Here is a 27206-nt window from a genome sequence, read left to right on the forward strand (position 1 = left end):
TCCAAGGACTCAGCGCAGCTTACAACATATAAAAACAATAAAATATTCTAAATCCAATTATAAAATTAATTATCAAGTCTAAAATCCCAATTTCTTAAAATCAGTCAATCTCATACAAACAATAAACATGCATTCCATTCATCAACCAGAGATGGGTGGATTTTGCCAGCATGGCATTTGAAGATTGGACAATGTGATGGATTTCTGGGTGTGGAGACAAGGACTTCAACTTTCAACTGGGTAGTGAAATCTGGGAAGATTCGGATTCTGGTTTCACCCAGATGTGCTAACATGGCTCTATTAATAAATTGGGACTTTGAGGAATACTTTGGCTTGGACTTTGATTTAATTTTGGAGGCTATTTGCAACCCTGACAAAGTAAAGTAAAAGGCAGCGTGGATTGTCTGGGTGAAAAACCACATTTTTCATTACAATATATCTTTTTCTTCCACAATTCAAAGTGTTGGTTATGACCTATAAAGCCCTTCATGGCACCGGACCAGATTATCTCCGGGACCGCCTTCTGCCGTACGAATCCCAGCGACCAGTTAGGTCCCACAGAGTTGGCCTTCTCCGTGTCCCGTCGACTAAACAATGTCGTTTGGCAGGACCCAGGGGAAGAGCCTTCTCTATGGTGGCCCCGGCCCTCTGGAACCAACTCCCCCCAGAGATTAGAACTGCCCCCACCCTCCTCGCCTTTCGTAAGCTGCTTAAAACCCACCTCTGCATTCAGGCATGGGGGAACTGAGATATTCTTTCTCCCTAGGCCTGTACAATTTACGCTTGGTATGTTTGTATGTATGTTTGGTTTTATAAATAAGGGTTTTTAGTTGTTTTAGTATTGGATTGTCACATGCTGTTTTTATCACTGTTGTTAGCCGCCCCGAGTCCACGGAGAGGGGCGGCATACAAATCCAATAAATAAATAAAAATAAATAAATAAATTATATAGAGCCAGGTCACATAAGGGAAAGAACCTAGATTTCTTTTTTCCACATCTGTACCTCGGCCTCAGAGTGAAAGAGAAGAATGTTCTTAATTAAATATTTTGAACTGTGTATCCTGGCCAAGTTTCTAAAGTCCAAGCAAACAGTTTGCCACACAGAGTGGGAGCTATGGCACTGATCAGAGTGATAGCAAGTCTTCTGATCCTACAGCTTTCTTATGGTAAGAGCCTGGACAATGGAGCAAAAGTGGACGGAGCTTTAGGTATCTTTTTTGGTTTAAACCTCCAGTTAGATGAGTAAACGTGCATAAGTTTTTTAACTGTAGATATACAAGCAGGTCACAGATAGACAGTGGGAGAAGAAGATATACAAAGGCTTAATTAACTCAATCTGTATAGTCTGGAGGACAGAAGGAAAAGGGGGGACATGATCAAAACATTTAAATATGTTAAAGGGTTAAATAAGGTCCAGGAGGGAATTGTTTTTAATAGGAAAGTGAACACAAGAACAAGGGGGCACAATCTGAAGTTAGTTGGGGGAAAGATCAGAAGCAACATGAGAAAATATTATTTTACTGAAAGAGTAGTAGATCCTTGGAACAAACTTCCAGCAGACGTGGTAGATAAACCCACAGTAACTGAATTTAAACATGCCTGGGATAAGCATATATCCATTATTTATTTATTTATTATTTATTAATCAGATTTGTATGCCACTCCTCTCCGCAGACTCGGGGCGGCTCACAGCAATAATAATACAATGCAAACAAATCTAATATTTAAGTTAATTTAAAACCCCAATTTAAAAATCAATCATACATACAAGCATACCATGCATAAATTTTATAAGCCTAGGGGGAAAGAAAGTATCAATTCCCCCATGCCTGATGACAGAGGTGGGTTTTAAGGAGCTTGCGAAAGTCTAGGAGGGTGGGGGCAACTCTGATATCCGGGGGGAGTTGGTTCCAAAGGGTCGGGGCCGCCACAGAGAAGGCTCTTCCCCTGGAAAATAGTATAAGGGCAGACTAGATGGACCATGAGGTCTTTTTCTGCCGTCAGACTTCTATGTTTCTATGTTTCTAAGAAGGTTGATACAAATGGAGAAGACCATTGCTGTATGTGAAGTGATAACATGAATTGATACCTTTGATTCATATCAGCAATACTAACCAATTAAACATGTATAATCCCAAGTATAGTCAATTTCCTTTCGTGTTTCCATTTATCTGGCAAAAGAGGAGGTTAACATTTTAATATAAGATTCATTGAGAAAAAAGTCGGGGAAGGATTTTTAGTCTTAGGATAGTCTTTTAAAATAGTGCATGAAATGACCATTGCTTTTTTTTCCCCAACTGGTAAAATAAATCTGTTGGATTTAACCTAACTCCCATTCTGTTAGATTTGCTGCAATATACAGCGTGCAACTTCTAGACCGTTGCTTCTGAAACGAATATCAAAACTTGGAAGTAGGGATTTTACTGCCATCAGTGTTGGCTCAAACTGGTTTTAGTGAACTAAATCCGAATGGTATCAACTTCCAATCCATATAGTACATAGATTACATTTCATTTTTCATCAATCTTTTTCCTTGCTTTCTCTCCTTCTGACCCGTTCCCCATACCAGGAGGGCACCTAAAAATAATATTCTGCTTAGCAATGCATTTCAGCAAGCTCAGACTCCAGACCAAAGGGGCATACATAAGTGCACTAGTGTGCCTTTCGTCCCCTGTCCAATTGTCTTTCCTTTATCTCATATATCATATATATTTTCTTCCTTTCATATATCTTCTCCTCTATTTTTACATTTATCTCTCTATATATTACTTCATGTCTATTCTCTTCCTATGTATTTGTGTATTGGACAAATGAATAAATAAAAATAATAAAAAATGCCTATACTTTTTAGAAGCTAATCGGAACTATTCTTCTTAGTTCAACTGATTAGCATAATCTGGCCAGTAATGATGCCATTAAATTACTGAGCAGTGGAGAAGTGAAGTAACATATGCCACTGCTTATAATAAGACCAGATTCAGCCAGAATGACAGAACCTTGCTATTTAACCTGTTTGCAGCATAATTGGACATACAGCATAAAGAATAGTATTGAAAATCTGAATATTGCATTGGCAGTTCTCTGTTAGCAAAAACTTCAGAAGAGAAGGATTTAGGGGTAGTGATTTCTGACAGTCTCAAAATGGGTGAGCAGTGTGGTCGGGCAGTAGGAAAAGCAAGTAGGATGCTTGGCTGCATAGCTAGAGGTATAACAAGCAGGAAGAGGGAGATTGTGATCCCCTTATATAGAGCGCTGGTGAGATCACATTTGGAATACTGTGTTCAGTTCTGGAGACCTCACCTACAAAAAGATATTGACAAAATTGAATGGGTCCAAAGATGGGCTACAAGAATGGTGGAAGGTCTTAAGCATAAAACGTATCAGGAAAGACTTCATGAACTCAATCTGTATAGTCTGGAGGACAGAAGGAAAAGAGGGGACATGATCGAAACATTTAAATATGTTAAAGGGTTCAATAAGGTTTAGGAGGGAAGTGTTTTTAATAGGAAAGCGAACACAAGAACAAGGGGACACAATCTGAAGTTAGTTGGGGCGAAAGATGAAAAGCAACGTGAGAAAATATTATTTCACTGAAAGAGTAGTAGATCCTTGGAACAAACTTCCAGCAGACGTGGTTGGTAAATCCACAGTAACTGAATTTAAACATGCCTGGGATAAACATATATCCATTGTAAGATAAAATACAGGAAATAGTATAAGGGCAGACTAGATGGACCCTGAGGTCTTTTTCTGCCGTCAGTTTTCTATGTTTCTATGTTCCTTTTTATGACCTTCCTCGCTACACCTATTAAGTGAATCACTAGAATTAAGTTAGTAACCCCGTTGTAAAGTGAATCTGGCTTCCCCATTGACTTCGCTTATGAGAAGGCATCACTTGACCCAGGGACACTGCGACCATCATAAATATGAGTCAGATGCTAAGCACCTGAGTTGTTTTCACATGACGGTGGGGATGCTGCAATTATCATGTGAAAAACTGTCACGTCACTTTTATCATTGCCGTTGTAACTTTGGACAGTCACTAAATGAACTGTTTTAAGTCAAGAACTATATTGACTCCCAGCGACCGGTTAGGTCCCACAGAGTCAGCCTTCTCCAGGTCCCGTCAGCTAGACCAGTGTTTCCCAATCTTGGCAACTTGAAGATATTTGGACTTCAACTCCCAGAATTCCCCAGCCAGCGAATGCTGGCTGGGGAATTCTGGGAGTTGAAGTCCAGATATCTTCAAGTTGCCAGGCTTGGGAAACACTGAACTAGACAATGTCGCCTGGCAGGGCCTTCTCTGTGGGGGCCCCGGCCATATAGAATCAGCTGCCCCCAGAGATTCGTACTGCCCTTACCTGTCTCACCTTCTGTAAGAATCTAAAGACTCCTCTGTGCCCCCAAGCTTGGGGCAATTAGACCCTAACCCCCTGGCCAACGAATGTTATGTATGGTTGTTGTTTGAATGGACATGATTGATTTTTTAATATAGTTAACGATTTTAGTTTATTTAGTTTAATTAATCGGATTTAGCGTATTGTATTTTATTGTTATTTTTTATATGTCGTAAGCCGCCCTGAATCCTCGGAGAGGGGCGGCATATAAATCCAATAAATGAATAAATAAATAATACCCAGTTCCCCATTGTGCAGGGAAACTGTGTGAAAAGGACTCAACACATCTGTCCCCAATTTTGCTTGTTAAAACTTACAGATTATGGTCTACAGCAGTTTAATGGTGTGTGGAATTTGATTTCCAGAGTTCGCCATGCTGGCTGGGGAATTCTGGGAATTGAAGTCCATACGTCTTGCCAAGATTGAGAAACACCGATATAATTGGCTCAAAGTACAATCAGCTCATTGATATTGATGTTTATAAGGTGCTCTAAGTAGCTTCTATAGCTCAAGCAGCAAGACGCTGCTTTAAATAATGAGAACACTGGTCTAAATGGTTGTGGTTGTTGTTGCCTGATATGTCACATTTGTTCATTTGATGTAGAGTCTGGCTATGATGAATTCCGAAGGATCAGGGGTAACCTGACAGTAAACAACTCTGCCGAAGGTATACTGTAGCTCCTAATTCCACTCATACACCTTGAATTATATTGTCCTGTGATTTATTTAGGTTTAGTTTAGTCTAAAGAGCAGTGGTTGCAATGCTGTACTCCAGGATACCAATTGCCTGCAATTTGGCAGTTTGAATCCCATCAGGATCTGGTATGACTCAGATTTCCAACCTTCTGAGATGGGTGAAATGAGGACCCAGGTTGTTATGGGCAATATGCTCAGTCTGTAATTCAATTAGAGAGGTATATAAACCACTAAGAAGTGGTGTATAAGTCTAAGTACTATTGTTATACACACACATAAACACTGTGTTTTCCCCAAAATAAGACAGGGTCATACGGTATTTTCTTTTAACATCCCCCCCCCCCAAAAAATATATATATTTATTTTTATTTTTATTTATTTATTTTTGTCCAATACACAATGAGAGTTTTAGTGGGTATATATATATATTCAAGTCCCAGTGGGTATGGCTAGCTGATGAGGCCAAAATAAGGCCGAAATAGATCTATCCTAGTCTCCCTTAATTTTCAAATTCAGCTTAAACATGTGACACATACAGATAGAATTGTCGGCTATCAATAAAATTGCCTTGGAAATGACCCTGGGTTGGGCTGAGAGGCAAAAAAGGAGCTGTGATGTTCCTTCAATATACCAGGGTGATTCGACACAAAATGTAACCCTTCCCTGGTACAGAGCTGAAGGGACTGGATACTGTAGCCTAGAGGATAATTCTCTGCCTTACAAAGCAAAGGTTGCAGGTTCAAGTCCCAGTGGGTATGGCTAGCTGATGAGGCCAAAATAAGGCCGAAATAGATCTATCCTAGTCTCCCTTAATTTTCCTATTCAGCTTAAACATGTGACATATATATATATATATATATATATATATATATATATATATATATATATATATATATTGTTCTGAGTTCGGGTTTTGCCCTGTGTAATATTTTGCATGTTTATGCGACGTTTCGGTGAAATCACATCCACCATCATCAGGCTGAAGTTTCCAAGCTTCGTGCTGTTGTAAAATATATATATATATTCACATAGTAAAATACATGATGAAGGTTATAGAGGAGATACTCATAGTAAAATACTGTATATCTATGAAAGAACAGAAAAGAAGATATAGTAATAGAACGTATCAATGAAAGAATAGAAGAAGAGATATAGGAATAGAAGAAAGGAATAGGAGATATAGGAGAGCAATAGGACGGAAGGCACTTTAGTGCATTTGTACTCGTCTTATTATTGAGGTGGGTGTATTATTTTGATGGTGCAGGAGGGAGGGGGACTTGTGCCAGACCACCAATTAGTTGCTTTGCTGGTGCCTCTCAGGCCTCTGTCTCCAGCAATCTTCTTGAGAACGTTGGTCTAAATGGTTGTTGTTGTCGTGGTTTCATATGTCACCTTTGTTCATCTGATGTAGAGTCTGGCTATGATGGATTCCACAGAAGGATCGGGGGTAACCTGACAGTAAACAACTCTGCCGAAGGTATAGCTCCTAATTCCATTCATACAGCTTGAATTATATCACCCTGTGATTTATTTAGGTTTAGTTTAATCTAAAGAGCAGTGGTTACAATGCAGTACTCCAGGATACCAATTGCCTGCAATTTGGCAGTTTGAATCCCATCAGGATCTGGTATGACTCAGATTTCCATCCCTCCGAGATGGGTGAAATGAGGACCCAGATTGTTATGGGCAATATGCTCAGTCTGTAATTCAATTATAGAGGTATATAAACCACTAAGAAGTGGTGTATAAGTCTAAGTACTATTGTTATACACACACATAAACACTGTGTTTCCCCGCCCCCAAAATATACATTTATATTTATTTTTATTTATTTATTTTTGTCCAATACACAATGAGAGTTTTAGTGAAGAATAGAAGAAGAGATATAGGAATAGAAGAAAGGAATAGGAGATATAGGAGAGCAATAGGACAGGGGACGGAAGGCACTCTACTGCCCTTGTACTCGCCTTTATATTGGGGTGGGTGTATTATTTTGATGGTGCAGGAGGGAGGGGGACTTGTGCCAGACCACCAATTAGTTGCTTTGCTGGTGCCTCTCAGGCCTCTGTCTCCAGCAATCTTCTTGAGAACGTTGGTCTAAATGGTTGTTGCTGTTGTGGTTTCATATGTCACCTTTGTTCATCTGATGTAGAGTCTGGCTATGATGGATTCCAAAGAAGGATCGGGGGTAATCTGACAGTAAACAACTCTGCCGAAGGTATAGCTCCTAATTCCATTCATACAGCTTGAATTATATCACCCTGTGATTTATTTAGGTTTAGTTTAATCTAAAGAGCAGTGGTTACAATGCAGTACTCCAGGATACCAATTGCCTGCAATTTGGCAGTTTGAATCCCATCAGGATCTGGTATGACTCAGATTTCCATCCTTCTGAGATGGGTGAAATGAGGACCCAGATTGTTATGGGCCATATGCTCAGTCTGTAAATCATTTAGAGAGGTATATAATGCACTAAGAAGTGGTGTATAGGTACTATTGTTATACACACACGCACACAACCTGTGTTTTCCCCAAAATAAGACAGGGTCTTATTTTCTTTTGAACCCCCCCCAAATATGGGCTTGGCCTTATTATTGGGGTGGGGGGATTATTTGGATGGTGCAGGAGGCCCCTAGAGCTGAGCAGAGGGACTAGTTGCTTTGCTGGTGCCTCTCAGGCCTCTGCCTCCAGCAATTGTGACAGCTTTTTCATTTCTTCCCATGCAAACAACACGAGTTAAGGAATCAAGAGCATGGGGAGGAGGGGGACGCAGTGGACGTAGTAAGTTTATGCAATATTTATTGAATACTTATTAGTTTTTTTAATTGTCCTTCCTTCTCTAGTAACTTAGTATGATCCTTAATTACTTTTAAAATAGGAAATAATTAAATATGTTTTTACCCACAAACGCTTTAATCATTTTAATTAATTTATTTATTTATTCAATTTTTATGCCGCCCTTCTCCTTAGACTCAGGGCGGCTTACAACATGTTAGCAATAGCACTTTTTTAACAGAGCTAGGCTATTTCCCCCACAATCTGGGTCCTCATTTTACCCACCTCGGAAGGATGGAAGGCTGAGTCAACCTTGAGCCAGTGATGAGATTTGAACCGCTGACCTTCAGATCTACAAGTCGGATTCAGTGGCCTGCAGTACAGCACTCTACCTGATGCGCCACCCCGGCTCATTTAATCATTATCCAGTACTGACGTTTTATAGCAGTTGAAGAAAATTGAGCTACTTGCCTAGTCTGTTATCATAGTGAACCTTGTGGGTTCAGTGCAAAACCTTAAAATGTCACTGAGCTCCTCAACAAATAATGCTGTCTATCCTTTGTCCTGTTAGGAGGTATTCAAATAAATAATGTGACTTAATCAACTGAAAAAGAGTCCAAGCACCTATTTGAAAATTTATATTGGTCGGTAAGCCACTCCCATTCAGTCACATGACCTTTAAGCCACCCCCGGTCACATGATTGTCCAGCCACGCCCACCTGGTCACATGGCTCCAATGACTTGGGGTGTCTCACAACATAAATTAAGCTGTGTGGCCAGCTCCAGCTGACCATCCCACCCACCCTCCCATCCTCCTCCTCCTCGGAAAACAGCAGGGAGACCAGCACCGGCAGGAGTTGCAGGGGGGCTATTTCCTCCCCCCTCTTTTCTCAACAGCTGATTGGCACCTGTTCTCCAGCTACCCAGCCTGAGGCAGGGAGTGACCCAGGAAGGAGAGCACCGGAAATGCTCACAACAGAGAGCGACACTGGTGACGTTGTAAGTCGAAGACTTAACAGTTCAGTTGAACGATGATGATCGTTCAAGCCACTCCCACCTGGTCACATGGCCGGCAAGCCACTCCTACCCAGTCACATGACCATCAAGCCACACCCACGAAATAAGCCACACCCATGGTGTGGCAGTAAAAATTTTGGCTGCCCATTACTGGATGGAGCATACTGGGTCCGTTTTCGCCTTTCATCCCAATCCAGGAATCTTCACAGGCAGTCGCCTTTGCAACAAGCTATTTCTGTGTTGAATTTATGTGTACTGATAGAGACACCAGCGATAAAAGCAATTCCGATCTACTCCACAGCCAAGTAGTGAACTTTCTCGCTTCCTTTATAGGAGGGAACCCTAGTGTTGCAGTGATGGATGGTTTTGAATCTTCTGAAAGAGAACATCCTTTCCTTGTATACTTGTACAACTCTAAAGGATTTTTCTGCTCTGGGACCTTGATTAACTACGAATGGGTGCTCACCGCTGCACACTGCAACAGGTGAGGGCATTACAAAATGTGGGAGGGTTGAGGGAGATCGTGGTTAGATAGCCAGAACTTTTTATAATGTTCCTGCTAGTTTCTCGTGACTCCTCTGTGCATTTTGAGTGAGTGTTACTGCTGCTACTGCTGCTACTGCGTCTCACAATCATATCTCGAGCAATGCTTCTTGTTCCCCAAAGTATTGATAGCTTTCCTTTTTTTCTGGGATGCAATAACAACAAGCACAACAATATCTGGAACGTCACCAGCATTGACAAAATCACCACAGTCAATTGCAAAAGGCATCTTTACTTTGGCCCCTATGACAATCATTAAGTGTTGTACCACAACATCTGCACCAAGACAAATTCCTTGTGTGTCCAATCACACTTGGCCAATAAAATTCTATTCTATTCTACTTGGAACAGCTTAAATCCTGTGACAATCCCTTTAATACAATCGAAGTACAACATCTACCTACGCCAGGTCCTTAGGAAGAATTCAATAGGTGGCTAAAAATGCCAAATTCAGTCCTGACTGCAACCTAGCGGAATATATTAACCATATGCTGCCTGATTCTGGGAGTTTGAAATAAGAAAATATATATTTTTTAAAAACATAAAAGATAAAAACATGATGGGATTTTCTCCCTTTTCTCAAAGTAAGAGCAATAGCTTTTTAAATGGATTATTATTATTATTATTATTATTATTATTATTATTATTATTATTATTTATTAGATTTGTATGCCACCCCTCTCCGTAGACTATGTAAATAGTTGAATGTAAATAGTTTGAATTTAAATGCTTGAAGTTGATTGGTTGATCCGTTTGAGCGGGAGAATTGTTTAACTATCAACCCAGCCTTGGGTGTGGAAAAAAAGTATAAATACAGGAAACCAAGCCTTGTTCGCGGTTCGCGCCTATATACTTAGTAGCGGCTTGGAGACAATGTTATTGCTAAACCAAAGCGAATAAACCAGGTACTCTTTACCGTCTGAAGCACATTTATTTTAAAATGCATATAAGAATTTTGAGTAATTATTTTTTGTCCAGATGCCAAATGTAAAGGAGGCAGCACTTGATGGATTATGAATTGTTGTGGTTGGCTCTGGCCCAGCTCCTGCCCCAGGGAATGGGGAGGTGGATGCAGGGGAAAATTCAGCATGTCACAGGCCTGTGTTATTGCCGACAGAATCAGTTCAGAGTTTAGTTTCCTCGGACGAAGAAGAAGGTGGGAGTGACTCGGCAGAGGAGGGCTTGGCACACAGCCCAGGCAGTCAATCTTCCTTATCTTCTATAGCTTCAGATGATGACATTTTGGACCCACGCAAGCGCAGAATTATGTGTAGAAGAGACCAAGTAAGAATATATTACAGGAAATAAGGGAGGCCACCTGTGTTTGGGTGGGGCTCCAGTAAATAGGGCTGCTGCTATAAATAGCAGCATGTGGGTTTGGCCATTGTGGAAGAATATCTGTTCGCAGTTTTGTTAGGAATCTTGTGTGCTGGACTTTGTTGCTTTTTCACGCCTTTGAAACTAAAGCAGAGCAGTGTGTGTGTATCTCCCTTCCTTGGAAGAAGAAGGGGTGTGAAGTTTCTCCACAGCTGCTGGCTAAGTACTTAATGACTGCTTAAGGGACATTGTACAGACTACCTGGTTGTTTTGGGAAGAGTGCTCTTTGCAATACAAAAAGAGTGCTTAGTTTATTTTGACTTTTGTGATAAAGAACATTGTTTTGAATTTTCAAACGTGTGTGTGTCTGAAATTTGTACCCTTGAATTTTTGGGAGGCTCCTATCAGAGAGCCCGGCAGAACAATGAATACCAAATTTTAAAAAATGAATTAGTGTAATGTAATTTAGGATTGATGGTACGTAAATTTGCATATGTGTTTGGAGTCAAAAAATAAAAAATTCTTTGCCCCCCAAAAAAGAAGAAAAGCAAAGTGGGCCTCATCCAGATCTTGTGTTCACCTTTTATCTGTCCCACCATCCTTTGAGACAGGTTGGGTTGAGAGAGGTTGCACACAATATAAAATCATAACATCAATACCACAATCACATGGACTCCTTAACTTTCTGTTGTTTTTCTTGTAGGGAGAATATCCAGATAAGACTTGGTGTGCATAACATACATGCACACTATGAGGATGAGCAGATAAGAGTCCCGAAGGAGAAGTTGTGTTGTCTCAGTACCAAGAAATGCACCCAATTTAACCAGGACATCATGTTGATCAGGCTGAACAGTTCGGTTATCAAAAGTGAACACATTGCACCTATCAGCTTGCCCTCCAACCCTCCCAGTGTGGGCTCCAGTTGCCGTGTTACGGGCTGGGGCACAATCACATCTCCTGAAGGTAGGGCTGTCAATCTTATAGGCATCAGTGTAGCCTAACCGGCCACTGACAGCAATTTATTTCTCCCGCTAGTAGATTAGCCAGTCAGTGGCGGTTATGTAAATCCGTGCTACATACAGCCATACGTAACACAATGGGAATTATAGCTCTATGTATCCAGGAAGTGAATTGTGAAAGATGGAACTCTGTAACCTTGACTTATTTTTCATTTTTTCAGTGACTTATCCCGAAGTCCCTCATTCTGTTGACATTGATATACTCGATAACGAGGTGTGTCAAGCAGCTTACCCAGTTTTGGCAGAGAACAGCAACATATTGTGTGCAGGAAAACTGGAAGGAGGCAAAGATTCATGTAAGGTAAGATGATACCTTCTAAGGCAGTGGTTTTCAACCTTTTTTGAGCCGTGGCACATTTTTTACATTTACAAAACCATGGGGCACATGGGGGGGGGGGCGGCTAAAAAAAGTTTGGACAAAAAATTCCTCTCTCTCTCTTCCTCCCTTTCGCTCTGTTTCTCTCTCCATCCCTCTTTCTCTCCCTTCCTCTTTTTTCTCTCTCTCCATCCATTTCTTTCTCTCTTCCTTCTTTCCTCTTTTTTGCTTTCTCCCTCCCTACCTCCCTCTATGTCTTTCTCTCCCACCTTCCCTCCCTCTTTCTCTCTCTCCTTTCTTTCTCTCTCTTGCTTTCTTTCTCTCGTTCTTTCTCTCTTGCTTTCTGTCTCTCTTGCTTTCTTTCTGTCTCTCTTGCTTTCTTTCTGTCTCTCTTGTTCTCTTTCTCTCTCTTGCTTGCTTGCTTTCTCTCCCTCTTGCTCTTTCTTTCTTTCTTTCTTTCTCTCTCTTTCTTTCTCTCGTTTTCTTTCTCTCTCTGAGCTTCGCGGCACACCTGACCATGTCTCACGCCACACTGGTTGAAAAATACTGTTCTAAGACACACTCCTAAAGAAACGATGATAAGAGAAGCCATGATAAGAGATCCAGCCTTGAAGGCATCTTGTAGTACCTCATAGGGTGTCTGGACTTCCCAATACTATTGATGATGGTGGTGGTGGAAAGTCTAGAGCAGGGATGGCGAACCTTTTTTTCCCTCGGATGCCGAAAGAGTATGGGTGTGCACCAGGGCCATCAGGAATTTTGGGGCCCCATACAGCCTAAGTGTCTGCCCCCCCCCACCATTTAAAAACTACTGCCCCCCAAATCCTGTGCCACTAAGGCCACACATCCTGGGCAAGCCCTCCCCTGGCCCTCTGAGGTCAAACACAGCCCTGATTTGGCCCTCAATGAAATTGAGTTTGACACTCCTGGCCTAGAGGCTAAATCCTATGAACAAGGGCTAAGAGAACGAGTATGTTTAGCTCAACAAATAGAAAACTGAGGGGGAATATAATAGTAGTTTCCCAATCCTTAAAGGGCTGCCACAGAGCAGATGGCATCTATTTATTCTCCATGCCACCTGAAGGTAGTACAAGAAGCAATGGGCGGAACCTCACCAAGAAGAAATGCAATCTGGAAATAAAGAAAAACTTGGGACTGGGCGGAAATAAATAAATAAATAGAAATAAATAAATAAATAAATAAATCCCTTCTTTTTTATTAAAAGAAATTAATAATTAAAAAAAAACCAAAATCCATTACTATTAAAACTAAAACAACCAGCAAAACTATTAATAAATACAGGTGAGGGCTGGGGGTTTTTTCTGTTATTATTTAAGTGCTTTTACCATATGCTTTAAAACAAGAGTCACTTCCCTCTGTTTCTCTCTCTTTCCTGTCATTCTCTGCCCCAATCATTTTCTCATTTCTTTTTTTCTCCCTTTTTCTATCATTTCTCTCTCTTCCTTCCACTCCTCTCTCTTTCTTCCTCTCACTCTTCCTTCCTCTCATCTTTCTTTCTTTCTTTCTCTATCTTTCTTTCTTCCTCTCTCTCTTCCTTCCTCTCATCTTTCTTTCTTTCTCTCTTTCTCTATCTCTCCCCCCTTGCTCTCTTTTTCTCACTTTCCCTCTCTTGTTTTCTTTCTCTCTTGCTTTCTCTGTTTTCTTTCTCTCACTCTATCTCTCTCGTTCTCTCTTGCTATCTTTCTCTCCTCCCTTTCTCTCTCTCTCTTTCTCACTTTCTCTCTATCTTGCTCTGTCGCTCTCACTCTCTCTTGTTCTCCAGAGGCTGTCGAAAGTGATTTTCAATGTCGGGCGCGCGGACTGGCGCGCGCTCTCCCCATCCCCCTGCCAGTCGGCCCAGAACATTCAAAGAAAGAAAAACCTTCGCCGGCCCCCGCTGTGAGAACGCCTGCCCCACCTCTCCTGCAGCCCCCTCGCTGAGAGCCTGGGACAAAAGCGCTCTCGGCGAAGGGACTGCAAGAGCAGCGGGGTGGGCGTTCCCGCTACGGGAGGAGCCGCGCTCCAAGATGGGAAGCGGAGGAGAAAGAGGCGGATCGGGCGGGTGGGGGACAGCGGCGAGTAGCCAGGGGCGCGAGGCGGCTAGAGGCGCAGGGGGGGCGGGGGCAGCTTCGTGCACGCCCTTGGAAAAGGGTGCACGGGGGGGTGTTTTGGGGTGCGCTGGTGCAGGCGTGCGCAGTCTACAGGGAACGGTGCTGGGCACAATGACTGCTGCGGGCGCCGGCACACAGTGGCGGGCCAAAACTGCCCCCCCCCTTTTGCAATTTGGCCGGGCCCGACGCCAGTAGCAGTAATACTGGCCTATTGGCGGCCCTGGTGTGCACTATTGCACATTCGCGAGTGCCCACACCCATAATTCAGTGCCTGTGGAGGGCAAAAACAGCTTCGACACCCCCCCCCCTGGAAGTCTTCTGGAGACCAGAAATTACCTGTTTCCTGACTTCTGGTGGGCCCAGTAGGCTCGTGTTTGGCCCTCCCCAGGCTTCCGTGGAGCTGGGGGAGGGTAAAAATGCCCTCCCCCACCCCCTGGAAGCTCTCTGGAAACCAAAAACGCCTGCTTTTGTGCAAGCCAAAAATCAGCTAGCCTGCACACATGCACATTGGAGCTGAGCTAGGGCAATGGCTCGCGTGCCAGCAGATATGGCTCCTTGTGCCACCTGTGACATTCACGTCATAGGTTCGCCATCACTGCTCTAGGGGTTAAATTGTATAAGGATCCTGGATTGGGGAACAACAAACTGAAACATTTGGGGCTATATGGGAATGGACGATGGAAGATAACTGTTTGCTCCACTTCACTCATAGATAGTAATGTTCCATGTTTGATTTTTCTCAACAGGGTGATTCTGGGGGACCCCTCATCTGTGGTGGAGAAATCCAGGGCATTGTCTCTTGGGGGCGCTATCCTTGTGCCCAAGTTCTTGAGCCTGGCATCTACACCAAGGTCTTTGATTATATGGACTGGATCCAGGGCATTATTGCAGGAAATGCAAATGTGGTTTGCCCCGGGGAAAACATTTGAAAAAGATAAAAAGGAGATGATTAATACATCTCTTCTATACCCCCAACCGTATTCAACTACTTTGAAAAATATTCCAGGCAGTAAGCATTTTTTAGACTCAATGAGGCTGCCCTTGGAGTAAGAAATACTCAAAAGCGTGCTGTGGGGATCATAGTCTGTTAAATGTCAGTATAAATAATCTGAGTAAAATGGAGGCCTGTTTTAGGGTGAAGCAAAACATTCTGACTCTAAAATGGACCGTTCCAAATATCTTAACCTCTGAACATCTTTCAATTTCTGTCCATTTTCTGGTACAATGGGGTCCTTGATGTTCATTTTCTCTCAGACATTTCATTACCCAGCTAGGTAACATCATCAATGTACAATACGCACATATGGAGTCATGAGTATATCCGTATACAATGGTATCTCGCCACTACTTAAGAACTTTTCTAGATAAGAACCGGGTGTTCAATATTTTTTTGCCTCTACTTAAGAACCCGAGCCCGGAAAAATTTCCCAGGAAATGAGAGCGGCACGAAGGCCCGGTCAGTTCCCTGCCATCCCCCCTGGGTTTCTCTCTCTGGCGCAGTGTATGGGAGGCAGCCTCACACCGGGTGTATGGGAGGCACATGCTTAAACCTTAAAAGTTTTGGATTTTTTTTTATTCCCCTCACCTTCTTCCTTCGCCAGCAACTGTCCTCCTCCTCTTCCCACCCAAATTCCGAGCTTTTCTTTCTTTCCTAATGGGTTTGCACGCAGTTTGCTTTTGCATTGATTCCCATGGGAAAAATTGCTTCTACTTACGAACTTTTCTACTTAAGAACCTGGTCACGAAACGAATTAATTTCTTAAGTAGAGGTACCACTGTATACCAGAGTCCCATTGTTGTCTAAAAAGGATCCCAGAATAACCCTCACTTCCCAACAACAGAATGTAGAATCTTTTCAGAATGTTGTTTTCATGTAAATTCTCATGTATCAACTGTAGTAAAAAATATATAAATCCTCTCTCACTTGTTTTCTGATCCTTTGACTTTGACACTCTTAGTAAAGGAATAGCAGCATAAGGTCAACTAGGCTTAAAACCTGAAAAAGATCTAACCTAGGTAGTATATGGATAGGATAGAGTGGGAAACTGAAGAAACAAAAATTATGAACAATGGTGATGAACATTTTACACGAACATTTAGGTTGTGGGTTTTGAGACTTTGTTGTTTTAACCTTTCAGATGATTCAAGGACTATCCAACGTCAGAGGCTTATTGGGAAGTGTGCTATTTTTTTTTGTCATTGTTATTTTGATTGGTGGGTGCTGTTTTATCTTCCTTCTCTTTTAAACAGAAATATCACAGCTTTTTGCCCCAAGCCCCCTCCCATGGTCCCTCAGGGTCAGGTCTGTGCCTTGTATGAGCAATTGTAAGTATATTCTTCTCCTGATTAGGACCCTTTTATTAATCCCTTTTATGACGATGTAATACAGTAGTCCCTCGCTGTATCGCGCTTCACCTACTGCGGCTTCACTTCATCACGGGTTTTCAAGAAATATTAATGAGAAAAATCATTCGCGGATCTTCGCTGTTTCGCGGGTTTCTGAGAAAGTCGATCGGCAGATTTAAACAGCCCGCGGAACTCGATCGGCAGGTTTTTCAAAAAAAAAATAATCTAAAATTGTAAATACAGTGATCCCTCTATTATCGCGAGGGTTCCGTTCCAAGACCCCTCGCGATAATCGATTTTTCGCGATGTAGGGTTGCGGAAGTAAAAACACCATCTGCGCATGCGCGCCCTTTTTTTTCTATGGCCGCGCATGCGTAGATGGTGGAGTTTGCGTTCCCCGCCGCCCACGCAAAGGGGAAACCCCGATTCGGCTCCTCGCTGCTGCTGCGCTACCGAGCAGATCAGCTGCTGGGCGGCCGAAGGAACCTTCCCTGGGTCTTCCCGGCCGCCCACGCAAAGGGGAAACCCCGGCTACTCGCTGATGGCCGCCGCTCACCCGCCCGCCAGCAAGAGGGGGAAGACCCAGGGAAGGTTCCTTCGGCCGCCCAGCAGCTGATCTGCTCGGCGCAGCAGCAGCGAGCAGACGAAGATCGGGGTTTCCCAGCCGCCCATGCAAAGGGGAAACCCCGGCTCCTCGCTGATGCCCCCGCTCGCCCGCCCGCCAGAGGGGGAGAGATAGAGAAAGAGAGAGAAGGAAAGAAAGAGATGAGGGAGGAAGAGAGTGTGAGAGAGGAAGAAGCAAGATAGAGAAAGAGAAAAAGAAAGATGAGAAAGGAAGAGAGTGATGTCATCGGGTGGGAAAAATCGCGATATAGCGTTTCGCGAAGATCGAGGGATCACTGTACTGTATTTAAATACTGTATCTAAAATAAATACTGCGTGGGAAGGGTTATAAACACTTAAAACAATGAAAACTTACCAAACAATTACAATATAAATACTTAAATAAGTACTATCAGTCGATAAATTCCCCATCGCGGATTTCATCTCTCGCGGCCAGGTCTGGAACGTAACACCAGCGATAGGTGAGGGACTACTGTAAAGAGTGAGATGTAGAGATAGAGACCATGTGGAGGTTGTGTGCCTACATCAAATGGGCCTCTCATACTTACATGATCACACTCAGCTCACATAACCAGGATGATGTAGAACAGTATCCTGCAAGGTACAGGATCTCATCTAGATTGTATCAACAGGATGCTCTTAAGGATTTGCGGGGAGAATTCAGCAATAAAAATGCTTGTACTTTCTTCCACATTTTGCCGCTTGGAAAACTGTATAAAAATCAATAAATACTGCGAAGGCAATTATACATCTTAGCATCCTGCCATGACTTGTCTCTAGCTCCATTGCTATCCTTTACTTTAAAAAAAAGTTGTGTATCCCTCCTCTCCAAATCTGCCACCACTGGACTGGAGATCAAGCCAACCCCATCCATTTGTTTAAGAGGCAGCCCCTGCCTGTAAGATAAGACAACCTTCTAACCCAGGGGTGTCACACTCTATTTCATTGAGGGCTGCATCAGGATGTTTGACCTCGGAGGGCCAGTGGTTCCCAGAATTGGGCGTGGTAATGGTGGGCGTTTTGACAGGCTCAAGGTGCATTTTTCCCCTTGTTTTCTTTCCTCAGTTCTTTACTATAACCGTTTTCTTCTCTTTTCTGTTAGATATTACTGGCAAATATTTATTACTTATTCTTTGTATTCCACTAATCTTTTTATTTCTAAATGTATACTCCATTGTTTAATAGTAAATTTGTTTCTCCAGGCAGAAAAGTCCAATCCAATCTTCCTGCAGCACTGTGCCAGCTGAAGTGGCCATATGGAGGCTCCAGGTGCCCCGTGTGGCCCATTTTCAGCTTCTATGGCCTCCTGTAGCACTGTCCTGGCTTGGTCCTAATATTTCCACACTGGCCCTACGAGCCAGATCACACAGGTCACATCTAGCCCATGGGCCTTGAGTTTGACACCCCTGTTCCAAATCAATGTCTTATTCTTCTACACTGTTTTCACAATACAGTAGTACCTCATGATATGAACCCGTCTTACGAACAACCCGAGATACGAACCCGGGGTTCAGAAATTTTTTGCCTCTTCTTACGAACTTTTTTCTTCTTACGAACCCCCGCTGCCGCCGCCGAGAAGCCGCGCCACCCAGCTGTCACTTTTTGAAACAGCCGGGGGGGCTTCCCAGCGTCCTTCTGAACCCGAACGCCAAACCTGAACTTCCGGGTTCGGCGTTCGGGAGGCCTCCGAGAAGCCCCCCGGCTGTTTTAAAAGGTGACAGCCGGGCGGCGGGGCTTCCCAGCGGCCTCCCGAACCCGAACTTTTGCCGAAATTCCGGGTTCGGTGTTCGGGTTCAAGAGGACGCTGGGAAGCCCGTTTCAAAAGGTGACAGCTGAGCGGCGGCGTTTTTTCCCCCGTTGCACGGATTAATGGATTTTACATTGTTTCCTATGGGAAACAATGTTTTGTCTTACGAACCTCCCCCTGGAACCAATTAGGTCCGTAAGACGAGGTATTACTGTATAGGCTAAAAGATGGTTGAAACTACAGTTCAAGATCTGTTACAGAAGTCCACTAATGCTTCCGAGACTCTCAGACTTTGAAACAGAGATTTGTGTCATTGTTGATGGTGTTTATGTTTCAATAATACATGGTTTAAAAAAAAGGCAATCCATAAGCCGAAGCTGAATATGAGGAAGTACATTTTGGAACAGATCTGCTTTTTATTGTCATGCAAAGCGTCACCAGAACGTGGTGTACAAGGAATACAATAGCTGTCTAAATGTCTCTTTAGCTTTGAGCGGTAGCAAACTCTGAGCAGAGTAGCCATCAACCGACCAGACTTTCTACCCCTAAGGATCCCTTCCCTTACAAATGGATCTTCCTGCTTATATCTGTTCCTGAGACTTCAGCGCAGCCAACTTCTTGCTGAAGCCCTCTGCCTTGTTCTCTCCGGGTAGGGCTGCCGTCCAGGCTCAGGATGCAGAAACTGGTAGTCTTCTGCCAGAGCGACAGCTTCATCCCCATTTTCTGGGTGACGCTCCCGGACCCATTTCCCGACCTCCTTGGGCAGCAGGTTCAGGAACTGCTCCAGGACGAGGTGCTCGATGATTTCCTCTTTGCTGTGGGTCTCTGGATTCAACCACTGGTACAACAATCCCTGGAGCCGCTCATAGGCCACTTGGGGACCTTCAGTCTCTTTATAGGCGAAACCCCGAAAGCGCTTACGCTTATTTTCTAAGACCGTGTTGGGCAAGCACGGAATAGCCCGCTCTACGTTTGCGCAGCCTCCCGCCTGGTTGACATCCAAACTGCTGTGTGCTTCCTGGGCTTCCCCAAAGAGGTCAGGCAGCAGCATCCCCCTTCTTGGCTCTCCGACTTCCTGGCAGACATCAGGCATTTCTTGAAAAGCTTCAGCATCATCTTCCATCATCCGTTTTGCTCCCTTCCCTTCGTTCAAAGGTGGCACTGGCACAGCGATAGCTGCCTCCACCGGAGGAGGCACCACGGCTGCCTCAATCTTTGGCTCCTCTTCACGTTTCACCTTTGTGACCTGGCATGGATCAGCAGGCTGTGCTGGCCTTTCCAAACCTTCAGCATCCTCACCCAGACACTTGGCAACCATCTCAGGTTCTCTTTGGTTGCTATCGGAGTCCTGATGTTTGGTCATAATGCCATCCTCAGATTCCCTACCTTCCGCAGGGCTAGAACAGGAGCCACCCAGGAATGGTTCTTGAATCTCACTGGCCATTCTTCAGTGGCTGCCCACAGCGGTTGCAGTTGGCTTTTTTTATGGCTGGAGAGAAAAAATGTGGTAAAAATTCAAGATTAACTCTAAAGATTTGTGTGTAGACATTCATAAAATAATTAGCAGAATTGGACCCAGAAAGATGTGAACCCCAGGGAACTCTTAGCACTATTACTGAATTTTTCTGACTATAAGACACACGTTTTCCCTCCCTAGAAGAGAATGAAAATTTGGGTGCGTCTTATACCTCAAATTTATTTATTTGTTTATTTTATTTATTATTTAGATTTGTATGCCGCCCCTCTCCGCAGACTCGGGGCGGCTCACAACAAAATGAAACAATTCATAACAAATCTAAATTATAGTTTAAAATATTTAAAAACCCCATTTACTAAACAAACATACATACAAACATACCATTCATAAATTGTATATGCCCGGGGGAGATGTCTCAGTCCCCCCATGCCTGACGACAAAGGTGGGTTTTAAGGAGCTTACGAAAGGCAAGGAGAGTAGGGGCAGTTCTAATCTCCGGGGGGAGTTGGTTCGAGGGCCGGGGCCGCCACAGAGAAGGCTCTTCCCCTGGGGCCCACCAACCAACATTGTTTAGTTGACGGGACCCAGAGAAGGCCCACTCTGTGGGACCTAATCAGTCGCTGGGATTCGTGCGGCAGAAGGCGGTCTCAGAGATATTCTGGTCCAATGCCATGAAGGGCTTTAAAAGTCATAACCAACACTTTGAATTGTGACCGCAAATTGATCGGCAACCAATGCAGACTGCGGAGTGTTGGTGAAATGTAGCCCCACCCACTTGTTGATCCCCATCCTTTGGCCTCTGCCTCCCAGCAATACGCCTCCGTGCAGCAAACAGACTGATTAACACAAGCAGACGATTGTCGGTTGGATAGCCTAACTATCAACAGTTTCAGGCTGTAGGGATTGCCATTGCCTATTGCCACCTCCACCAAGCAGAGGCATTTTTTTTCTTATGCTAATTAGGCTGCGCTGAAGCTGAAAACTGTTTGCTGCAAGGAGGCAAAGTGCTTGGAGGCATATTTTTTTCTTGTTTTCCTCCCCCCAAAAGGTAGGTATGCCTTATAGTCTGGAGCATCTTATATTCTGAAAAATACAGTGGTTAAAATGTTAATGAGGAACAGAAGAGGAAATAATGAGGACAGCTTTGAATAACTGTTGCTAAAGATGACAAATATTCTATGAAGCAGGTGTGTTAGGCACTGTAAAACTGCTGAAAACAGGCTAGCCTTCTTTACAGGTACTTACATTTTTCCAGTGGTGTGGATTACTGCTGCTTCGCTGTATCAGCCTCCCTTTAATCTGTTTTTTAAAAAGCAAAACATGTCAACACACACTTGGGAATAAATGTCAACCAATGCGACTTCTTTCCTTGTCACTTCACAAAAAATCTGATTCTCCAGGGCTCAATTAGATACCAAAGTGGGAGAAATTACAGGCATTTTATACATCGGCACAACCATTGTATTTTGACACGGCTTTCATCAGATAGTGGAATACAGATAACTCCACATAACATGCTCTTTGCAGAATATACACCTTCATGTTACATAACCTCTGAATAAACTAAATTATTATTACTAAATAAATAAAATTATAAAACTAAATGAATAAAAACTATCTTGAGGTATATTTTTTTAACTCCAAAAGCATTTTATTAAAATAAATGTGATTAAAAAAATGGATTTAAATTTTAAAAATCCGATTTTTGTTAATGTCCTTTTTAAAAAATAATTGTTTTTTATGGCTGCCTTTTTGTTCTGCAATTTTTTTTAATTGTGAAAAGCAAAACCCCCAATAATATTTTATTGAATTTCTCCCAGAATTCAAAAACTCTGCAAAGTGGCATATCATTAAGACTCCCAACAGATAGAGTACAAGTAGCCCTCGACTTAGGACCACAACTGAGCCCAACATTTTTGTGGTTGAGACATTCCTTCCATTCCATTTTACACCTTTCTCACCGCAGTTTGTTCAGTGAATCCCGGCAGTTGGTAAGTGAGTGACTTTGCTGATCAAAAGGCTGCAAAAGGGAATCACATGACCATGGCATTGCTGTGACGCTCATAAGTATCAACAGTGGCCAAGCGTCTGAATTTTGACCACAATGATCCTGGGGATGCTGCAAAAAAGGTTAACTGTGAAAAAAGTCCCCTTTTTTCAGTACAGATGTAACTTTGAAACAGGGTGGATAAAAAGCAATTATTTTTTTTAAAAGAACATTGACAAAAATCAGATTTTAAATCCAATTTTGGATTTAATTGGATTTTAAATCCAATTTAAATCCAATTTTTTTTATTTTTACATTTATTTTAATAAAATGCTTTTGGAGTTAAAAAAAAAATACTTCAAGACAGTTTTTATTCATTTAGTTTTATAATTTTATTTATTTAGTAATAATAATTTAGTTTATTCAGAGGTTAGTTATGTAACATGAAGGTGTATATTCTGCAATATTGGGACTGCCAGAGAGTCAACAGAGGGTCAGAGGAGTAGCCGCTGTAGGGACAGAGATGTTGTTGTTGTTGTTTTATTATTATTATTATTATTATTATTATTATTATTTAAAAATTACGATTGGAATCGAGTTGATTTAAACCAAGCCTTTTTACTCGCCATTTTTTAAAATAAAAAAAAAATCGTGATTGAAATCGTCTTGATTTAAATCCAGTCCATCCTTTGAACGGTCACTAAACGAACTGAGGTTGAGGACCACCCGCGCTGAAATAAATAAATGGAAGAGTCTGAAAGAGAAGCGTGAGGGGAAAAGGAGAGCCGGTGAAAAGAAAGCCCTTCCCATTCGTGGGAGGCGACCCTTCCCTTTCCCGGTGCCATATGTTTTCCTCAGAAAAGCAGCCGAGATCCCAAAGGGTTTCCGCCTCTTCCCCATTTGCCCGCCATGCTAAATCTTTTTTTTTTTGTTTTCCGCCACAAGATGGGCGCAAACCAGCCCCCCCCCTCGGAAGCCGCAGTCTTCGACGCTGAGGCGGGAAGAGCCAAAGAAGGCTAAATTTGCAATGGCGGAGGCTTTGAGAACCTTCGGGTGGCCTCTATTCTTCCCCTCTCGCTCCCGGAGAAGCGCCACTCTCGAGGCCGCGGGGCCTTTATAGCATCCCGGCTCCTCGCGCGGGAGGAAAGCGAAGGGCCTTCTCTCCGGGAGCGCCGCCTTCGTTCATATTCGCTGAACATGGCAGCCCCGGGGGGCCAAACGCGGCTGCCCCGCCAAACGAGGAGAGAAAAACGGACACGGACACTATCGCTGCCACCAGCACCTACCTACCTGCACCTAGGCCAGGCCTGCTTTTAGTCGCTAGAGCCCGCCTCCGGAAGTCGCCCCCCCAGTGCTTCCGACCCAGTCGCGATTGTTTAGAGCGGGAGAAAGTAGAGCTATAAAGGTTAGAAGAGAACACCCCCGCCCGTGGGAGTCGTTGGCGCGTTATTGAGAAACCGCTTCTTCCGAGGATTGTCATGGATGAAATGAGAGGTATTTTCATAGGCAGCCCCGTTAGGCGACAAGTTTAAAAAAAAGACCTCCAAAGTCCCTTCCAACTATTCTATTCTACTCTACTCCCTATTCCTATTGTATTCTATTCCCTATTTCTATCCTATTTCAATTCTACTCAACCCTATTCTATTTCCTATTTCTGTTTCAATTCTACTCTATTCTATTTCCTATTCTATTCTCTATTCCTATTCTATTCTATTTCCTATTTCAATTCTACTCTACTCCCTATTCTTATTCTATTCTGTTTCCTATTTCTATTTCAATTCTACTCTATTCTATTCTCTATTCCTATTCTATTCTATTCTACTCCCTATTCCTATTCTATTCTGTTTCCTATTCCTATTTCAATTCTACTCAACTCTACTCTGTTCCCTATTCCTATTCTATTCTATTCTATTCTAGTCCCTATTCCTATTCTATTCTGTTTCCTGTTTCCTATTTCTATTTCAATTCTACTCTATTCTATTCCCTATTCATATTCTATTCTATTCTAGTCCCTATTCCTATTCTATTCTGTTTCCTATTTCTATTTGTATTCAACTCTACTCAACTCTACTCTGTTCCCTATTCCTATTCTATTCACCCTTTCTATTTCTTTCGACACTATTCTGTTCTCTGGATGGTAGCCTTTGTCTCTGATATATTAAATGCCCCTGTATGTAACTGAAAACTCTTGAACACTCCTGTTATTGTTGTGAAACCCCTTCTTGATTAAAAGGTTGATAAATAGTCCCTCGTAAGGGCTAATAAATCCTCAGCGCAGATAAACAAAGGACTCAAAGGGGTGTGTAAGTGCCAAGGAATGAGCGGAGTCTCTATACATGTAGTCCTTGACTTACGACCATAACACGGCCAAAATCTCTGTTACTAAGTGTTCTGTCTGGGTTCCCCCAGACCTCAACACCAACTGGAAAAAACAGCCAGACACTCTGGTAAAAGCCAAAAGTATTTTATAGCTGGAAAAAATAAACACAGAGGAAAACCTGTTCTTCCCAACAGACAGGCTATAATACGTTACAGCAGAGTTCTGATGTCCAGACAATACAGCAAGCTTCTTGCTGGCACCCCCCCAAGGTTTCAATAGTCAAAGGCACAAACCAGGATTCCAAGACGCCAAAGTTCACAGCCAGGTCCCAAGACTCTCAAAGATAAAACTCCACAAGCCAGGAAGGGTGGGTCTGCCTTTTAGCCTTTCCAAAGAGCACCACACCCAAACCCAGCTGTTGCCTCTTTAATGCTGAAACTACTTAGCCAATTGCTCCCTTCTCTGAGTAGCTCTTCTCTGTCGCAGATCAATTATGGCTTGTGCATTTTCCTCTAAGGAATCCAGGCTGCTTGCTGGGAAGAGCTCCCCCTGGTGGAACTCTGGCTGTCCTCCCTCTTCTTCAGCCTGGGATTCCTCCTCCTCGTCTGCCTGCACCTCCTGTTCCTCATCCTCTCCCTCTGAGCTGGAAACCGACAGAAGATCAGCCGTTCCCTGAGGGGCCTCAGACGGAACCACAACACTAAGTGAGACATTTGTTAAGTGAGTTTTGACACCTTTTATGACCTTTCTCACTTCGGTTGTTAAGTGAATCCCTGTAGTTGATAAGCGTATTTCCCTTCCTCCCAGCTATGCTTTTCTTTCTAGGCAAATGGATGGGTGGTTTGTTTTTTGTTGTTTAATGTTCTCAACCTGACCACAATAAGTATTTTGGGGAGACAGAACCATTTCTGGCATAAATTACTGCTACCGCTTTGCTCTTCAGCACCTCACCTATTTATTTCCCCAAAACTTTTTTTAAAAAGAGGAGGCATGTCTGAAGACACTTGAAGGGCAGGAATGTGGGGTACATCAAGGGTTGGCCTCCCCATTTTATCTGAATCTGCTTTGTTTCAATTAGTATTTCAATTTTGCCTGGTGCAGATCAACGATCTTTCTCTCATATTGTTCGAAGAAATATCCATCTGGGTTCAGTTCCAAATGGGGAGAAAGGCACAGGAAACATGGACGCTGTTGTGATTCAGCCTGAGGCTGCTCAGGGACCAGCTGTGTCTCTGCTGGCTCCATGCCCGGAGGAGGATGACAGCGCAGAGGAGGGGGCTGAACAGTCGGACGGGGGAGAGGAGAGTCAGGAATGGGATGAAGGAGAACAGTATGAGAGCCCGGGGGGGGGGGGGGCTCTCCTCAGCCAGTAGCTTGGAGTCATTATGTGATGATGCACAAGCTGTCATTGACATGAGACAGCGACGTTCAGAGCAACGAAAGGAGCAGTTAAAGAAATATTTTCACCATTGAATTAGAAACAGCTGGGTTTGGGTGTGGTCCTCATCAGCAGGGTTTAAAAGGCAGGCAAGGCCTTGAAGCCATGTGGAGTGTTATCAGCTTGGCGTGGCGTTATCCTGTCTTGTTTCTCGGCGTCTCTGTTCCTGGCTTGTGGCCCAGCAGCTTTGGAAGATCCGTGGGAGGTATAGGTCTGCTATCTACAGCTTTGGTTTGGCAGCAAGAATTCTGTAATGCAGCATGGACTTTTGGCCTTCGTGAATATATCTGAAGATACAGCATTTTCCTGTTTGTAAGGACATTTTCTGTTACCTGTGTTTTTCTTGGATTTTATAAAACTGCCTTTGCCTTTTACCAGTGTGTCTGGATTCTCTTTTTGGGTTGGTATTGGCTTCTGGAGTGACCCAGACAGAACAGACGCTGACTGGAAAGATGGTTTAATGGTGGACAGGACCACATGGGTCTGAAATCCTGGTGCAGTTGAACACACAGAGACAGATAATTATACCCTCTCTTGGGCCTTGCCCTTGAGCTTCCTGTGGACTTGAACAAAATTCCGGGAGTGGAAGTCTACAAATCATAAAGTTGCAAAGTTGACCACTGATGTAGAGGATGGGTGCTCTTTTCAGGAAATGAAACACTAATTGATTCCAACTTCAACCCGCTTCTTCTCTTCCTCCTTCTGCCTCAACTTGAGGATCTTCGGAAACTTCAGATCGTGCAGAATGCAGCTGCGAGAGCAATCATGGGCTTCCCAAGGCATGCCCATGTTACACCAACACTCCGCAGTCTGCATTGGTTGCCGATCAATTCCCGGTCACAATTCAAAGTGTTGGTTATGACCTATAAAGTCCTTCATGGCATCGGACCAGAATACCTCCGGGACCGCCTTCTGCCGCACGAATCCCAGCGACCGGTTAGGTCCCACAGAGTTGGCCTTCTCCGAGTCCCGTCGACTAAACAATGTCGTTTGGCGGGACCCAGGAAAAGAGCCATCTCTGTGGCGGCCCCGACCCTCTGGGATGAGCTCCCCCTGGAGATTAGAACTGCCCTCA

General features: G+C 43.3%; 2 protein-coding genes across 14 annotated transcripts; one reads left to right on the forward strand and one right to left on the reverse strand.

Annotated features, from left to right (window-relative positions):
- Positions 1-1087: 1087 nt before the first annotated feature.
- On the forward strand, positions 1088-16110 carry LOC139173938 (serine protease harobin-like). 12 transcript variants are annotated; one of them, XR_011560270.1, is made up of 9 exons: positions 1103-1167; positions 5003-5065; positions 6506-6571; positions 7247-7312; positions 9220-9370; positions 11450-11709; positions 11927-12066; positions 14939-15480; positions 15729-16110. XR_011560270.1 is itself a non-coding variant. In XM_070763895.1 (8 exons), the coding sequence occupies exons 1-8, from the start codon at positions 1116-1118 to the stop codon at positions 15119-15121; spliced, it is 981 nt and encodes a 326-aa protein (XP_070619996.1). In that variant the 5' UTR covers positions 1088-1115; the 3' UTR covers positions 15122-16110. The 12 variants fall into 12 exon arrangements, 6 of the variants coding, with proteins under 6 accessions (XP_070619996.1, XP_070620000.1, XP_070620001.1 ...); XR_011560269.1 differs by having other exon boundaries at positions 1106-1209; XM_070763895.1 differs by having other exon boundaries at positions 1088-1167; positions 14939-16110.
- A 3195-nt stretch (positions 16111-19305) lies between these two features.
- LOC139173956 (uncharacterized) lies at positions 19306-23797 on the reverse strand. Of its 2 annotated transcripts, none has more exons than XM_070763928.1 (3): positions 23664-23797; positions 21632-21685; positions 19306-20398 (listed from the first exon to the last, which is right to left on the reverse strand). In XM_070763928.1, the coding sequence occupies exon 3, from the start codon at positions 20351-20353 to the stop codon at positions 19511-19513; it is 843 nt and encodes a 280-aa protein (XP_070620029.1). In that variant the 5' UTR covers positions 20354-20398; positions 21632-21685; positions 23664-23797; the 3' UTR covers positions 19306-19510. The 2 variants fall into 2 exon arrangements, with proteins under 2 accessions (XP_070620029.1, XP_070620030.1); XM_070763929.1 differs by having other exon boundaries at positions 23000-23671.
- Between the last annotated feature and the right edge of the window lie 3409 nt (positions 23798-27206).

Source organism: Erythrolamprus reginae, chromosome 11 (genome assembly GCF_031021105.1).
Source record: "Erythrolamprus reginae isolate rEryReg1 chromosome 11, rEryReg1.hap1, whole genome shotgun sequence".
In the NCBI taxonomy this organism is placed as follows: Eukaryota; Metazoa; Chordata; class Lepidosauria; order Squamata; family Dipsadidae; genus Erythrolamprus; species Erythrolamprus reginae.

Coding starts and splice junctions, on each gene's coding strand:
- LOC139173938 (XM_070763894.1), top strand. CDS start 1,116: ATGGCACTGATCAGAGTGATAGCAAGTCTTCTGATCCTACAGCTTTCT. Junction 1,210..5,002: donor AAAAGTGGACGGAGCTTTAG/GTATCTTTTTTG, acceptor CATTTGATGTAG/AGTCTGGCTATGATGAATTC. Junction 12,067..14,938: donor GAGGCAAAGATTCATGTAAG/GTAAGATGATAC, acceptor TTTTCTCAACAG/GGTGATTCTGGGGGACCCCT.
- LOC139173956 (XM_070763928.1), bottom strand. CDS start 20,353: ATGGCCAGTGAGATTCAAGAACCATTCCTGGGTGGCTCCTGTTCTAGC.